General features: G+C 44.9%; 1 protein-coding gene across 1 annotated transcript in view; it reads left to right on the forward strand.

The window, feature by feature from the left end:
* Positions 1-5,000, forward strand: part of mgat4b (alpha-1,3-mannosyl-glycoprotein 4-beta-N-acetylglucosaminyltransferase B) — a 138,700-nt gene that overhangs the window by 109,805 nt on the left and 23,895 nt on the right. The window contains exon 8 of the mRNA XM_048231894.1: positions 3,237-3,351. Coding sequence (XP_048087851.1) covers positions 3,237-3,351 — 115 coding nt within the window. The remainder of the gene's footprint in view (positions 1-3,236; positions 3,352-5,000) is intronic.

Consider the following 5,000-nt stretch of genomic DNA (forward strand, 5'->3'; position numbering starts at 1 on the left):
TCCAGCTGTCCTTCACACACACACACACACACACACACACACACACACACACACACACACACACACACACACACGTCTGCTCTCTTCTGCTGCTGGAATGTGTGTATGAGAGGTTGGAGTGAAGCTTACATGCAGCATGCAGATAGACACTCCTGTTGCGGGATGTGTATGTGTGTGTGTGTGTGTGTGTGTGTGTGTGTGTGTGTGTATGGTAGCGGTTTTGCCTGCTCAGACTACTAGACTACTGTTCAAGAAGACAGATGCAGTTACAGTGTGCTTGATGGATGTGGTATGTGTGCACGCGCACACACACACACACACACACACACACACACACACACACACACTAACACACACACACACACACACACTACACACACTAAGATAAACATTCCAATCAGCAATTTCTTGCAAACATACACATAAACATACATACACAAACACTTGTCTCTGTTCTCTGTTTCTCTCACGCTAATAAATACACACACGCGCACACACACACATGCACACACACACACACAGAGACAGAGAGTTAATAGAATAGGTGCAGAATCAGGTGCAGTACATGTAGTTGTGGTAGTTTTCCACTTGTGTTTGATCAGAGATGGATGTCTGTGGTAGTTTTCCACTTGTGTTTGATCAGAGATGGATGTCTGTGGTAGTTTTCCTCTTGTGTTTGATCACTATAGTCTTCCTGTGCACTCATCTTAGGAGTAGATGAGTCGTCTTTATCAGCTGCCCCGTGTGTTTACAGGCTGTCCTTCGTTGGGAGTCGGAACAGTGTGTGTGTGTGTGTGTGTCTTAGCATTGCAGTGTTGTGAGAGTGCGCAAACTTAACGCAGCACGTGTGTTGATTTGCTCATTCTTCTTATTTCTTCTGAGTGAGCGTAATTATTTTTCCAAGGGGGCACAGATTGATCACTGTTGCGGGAACTTAAATTGATCCCGGTAGTTTAAGATAGGTCATTACTAGACACTAGGGTTACAACAACTGAATTCAAACAGATATCTAGTGCCAGCAATGACTGACCCTTTCAACAATAAAAACAAAAACAATGCTTGAACATTCTATTTGGTTCCCAATCTACTTCCTCTGCATTAAGATAACATATGGAATGTTAAAACGGAAGCCTTGTGGGGCCAACTATGATGCTGATAATGGAACTCTCTTGAAAGGCTCATGGCTACTCTCAATTGCAAGCGTAGGGCCTTACACTTGACAAAACATTCTAATATCAAATGTAGATGTTTGGTGTTGCCTATAACCTATTGCTGTAAAATGGTGCCGCTCCTTTAGGAGAGCCCTGTGTGCGGGGATGGAGAAAGAAAGCTAGAGCAAGTCATATTCCAAATAATGCAAAATATAAATCCGCAGGCAAAACCAAAGTCCTCGTTCATTTGCTAACCACTTTTAGATAAAGGGAAATTGAGTTAGCCTCGAAGTTACGGATAACTTCAGCCCTGGAGCGGTAACATGAAGCTCCCCTATTTTCTTCGACTAGGTCAGAAGAAAAAACAGTAAAGGTTAATGCTATCAAACAAACCCAGAAACTACTACTACTACTACTAACTAACTAACAGCCTACCTGTGAGCTTCCAAATCCTATTTGTCATAGGATTACTGGGGTTAGTGCAGAAGTGAAGTAGGCTAAACTGCACCACTAAAACCTCCTCTCCAAAAAGGTGATAAGCTATTAAGGCTTAGCTAATGTTTCTGGTTGAGTTTTATACTTGCTATATTGACAAACCTATAATATAGCCTATAGGCCTACATTAAATTAGCGTTCAAAATCAATCTGTGTGGTTGGTTGGTGCAGCCAAGCTCGTCCAGGCCAAGCAAAGATGACTTCCAGGATGGGCCCGGCCCCCCAAAGCCCCCCCATGACACCGGGACTGTGCACCGGTGCGAGGGGATGATGGGATTTGTAGTTTTGAGGGGTGCCCTGTGTTAGTATGCTGCGGGGTATGGCCAGGATCAATATGTCCCTGTTCAAAAGTGCAGTAGGTGAAGTCTGATCTCGGAAAGACTACAAGCATTTGCATTTGTCTCGTTTGAGGAAAGTTTTGGTCAGCGTTTCTAGTTCACAGTGAAAATATCTGATGTTCTTTCATCACAAAAGAACTCAATGGGTTCTGAGGCCTCTGTGTTCTGTGTTCCACTGTGATGTGTTTTTAATCTCCAGGGCACTGTTTCCTCGCCATCACGCTCTGTATATCGCCCCTCTCTCGCTCTCTCTGTCACTCTCTTTTCCCACTCTCTCTCTATCTTTGTCTTTCTGTCCTCTCTTGCCCTCTCCCTCACTCTCTCTCTCCCTTTCTACCCTCTCTGTCTCCTCATGTCTCTCCATTTTTCTCTTCCTCACTTTTAAACTCTTTGTGCCACGTTCCTCTTCCTTTCCTCTCTCTTTCTTTCTGTCTTTCTTCCCTCTCTCTCTTTCTTTCTTCCCCGACTCTCTGTGGCCTTTTATCTCTCCCCTTTTCCCCCTCAATCTCTTTTTTTTGCCTCTATCTCTCTCTCCTTCTCTCTCTCTCTCTCCCTCTCTCCCACACTCTGTCTTTGCATCTCTCTCTCTCTGAATATTCCTGGGGTGACCCAGGCATAATGTGTGAGCCTGCGCTTGTCTTTAAATCCATTATCTCATTAAACTGTCAGTGTGGCACGTATTCAGGGGAGTGCAGCCAGAGTGACAAATATGACTATAATTGTCAGCGTGGCAACGATGGACCTATGGGCCACAGTGCAGTGGGCATAATTGATTGGTAGACTGTTAATTGTATCTGGTGGTTTAATTAAATAGTGAGCGGTGGTCTTGAAAGCGAATTGGGCGGACAATAGAGTGAACCTCTTTACAGACTTGGATGAACTTTCAACAACTGTGCTGTTATTATCACCAGTGCTTGCTCCATAGGAATGCTGCTTGGGTTCCACTCAGTAGATCCGTGTACTCAGTAGATCTGTGTACTTAGTAGATCTGTGTACTCAGTAGATCCGTGTACTCAGATCTGTGTACTCAGTAGATCCGTGTACTCAGATCTGTGTACTCAGTAGATCTGTGTACTCAGAAGATCTGTGTACTTGTACTTGTGTTGTGTTTGTGTTTATGATGCTTTGCTCCTCAATGACTTGATTCTAATCTTATCCTTCTATTTTTCTCTCTTCCTATATCTGTTTCTCTCTCTCTTTTTGTGTTTGTCTCTCTCATTTTCTCTCTGTGTTGGTCTATGTGTCTGTGCAGCTGGAGGATGACATCGTGGCGCGTCCAAACTACTTCACCACCATGAAGAACTTCGCCCTGCAGCAGCCGTCGGAGGAGTGGATGATTTTGGAATTCTCACAGCTGGGCTTCATCGGTTAGAACGCCACCACTTCTCTCTCTCTCTCTCTCTCTCTCACACACACACATACACATACACACACACACACACACACACACACACACACACACACACACACATTATGCATCTATCCACACATTCACAGCTTCACATATAGACACAAACGCACATACAGATTCACACACATAACACATTTATCCTCACATTTACAAAGACACACCCAAACACACACACACACACACACACACACACTTCTCCGGATGCTGCAGCCATTGCTGCCCCACTCCCTGTATGGGTTGTGTTTCAGTAGAGTGGGTGCCCCTGCACACCACAGCTGTGGCTAAGAGAGTACCGCAGTGCTGGTATGTTAGAGACACAGAACCTGCGTAACACTTTTACTGTCAGCAAACACAGTAACCATGGACACCACAGGCTCAAGATCGGGCAGACCATATAGCGACATAAAGGTTTTTTTGACCAATCGAAACATTGACCCTGGTTTTTCAATTCAAAAATTTGAATGTACTGTATGTCTGATAGGGAAAAGCTAAAGGGGTTATAAAAGTACCTCCAAAACTCCAAATGCATCCAGCTGAATCTGGAGCAGGTTAAAGGCGCTTCTGTCTTTGATCATGTCTTTGGCCCCACTAAAGCTGCATGGATTAGGTCCTCCCCACTCCACAGCAAGGCTGCAGTTGCCCTTCATCAGACATCTCCGTAAAACCCTTTTATTTGAGCCACTACGGATGAAAGAGTGCGCTTAAACACCAGGAGCCAGTTTAAATATGCAAACATCTTGCTTAAAGGTGGAGGATTTTTCCTCTTTTTTCGAGGTTTTAAGGGTACGTAAATGTCAGGCCAAAAAGCTTTGGGACAGAACTGTTCCCTCCAGTCGCTTTAAAGCATCTTCCACTTCTTTCCCTAAAAGGGGTTCTAAATTCTTAACTTAATTAAATTAAGCTACATCAAAGCACATCTGTGTCTTCCGTTTCTCCCTGAAAGTGGAGGAATGTCAACTGTGAGAGAGCAGAGGTCCGATTGCTGTGTAATAAGAAGGTTGATGGCACTGATGATGGTGATTGGTCCTGGTGCCCCGTACCCTCTGTCCTGTGTGCTGTGTGTTGTGTCCTGTGTCCTGTGTGCTGTGTGTTTTGTGTTGTGTGCTGTGTGTTGTGTGCTGTGTGTTGTGTTGTGTGCTGTGTGTTGTGTGTGTTGTGTGTTGTGTCCTGTGTCCTGTGTGTTGTGTCCTGTGTGCTGTGTGTTGTGTACTGTGTGCTGTGTGTTGTGTGTTGTGTGCTGTGTGCTGTGTGTTGTGTGCTGTGTGTTGTGTACTGTGTGCTGTGTGTTGTGTGCTGTGTGTGTGTGTTGTGTGTTGTGTGTTGTGTGCTGTGTGTTGTGTGCTGTGTGCTGTGTGTTGTGTGGTGTGTGTTGTGTGTTGTGTGTGTGTGTGTGTTGTGTGCTGTGTGTTGTGTGTGTGTGTTGTGTGCTGTGTGTTGTATGTTGTGTGCTGTGTGTTGTGTGTGTGTGTTGTGTGCTGTGTCATGTATGTTGTGTGTTGTGTGCTGTGTGTCGTGTGCTGTGTGTGTGTACGTGTTCGTGTGTGCTTATGTGTGTGTTTGTGCACACTAGTGCGTGTGTTTTGAGCAGCCTGTGCACATTTTGCA

This window comes from Alosa alosa, chromosome 21 (assembly GCF_017589495.1).
Source record: "Alosa alosa isolate M-15738 ecotype Scorff River chromosome 21, AALO_Geno_1.1, whole genome shotgun sequence".
NCBI lineage: Eukaryota > Metazoa > Chordata > Actinopteri > Clupeiformes > Clupeidae > Alosa > Alosa alosa.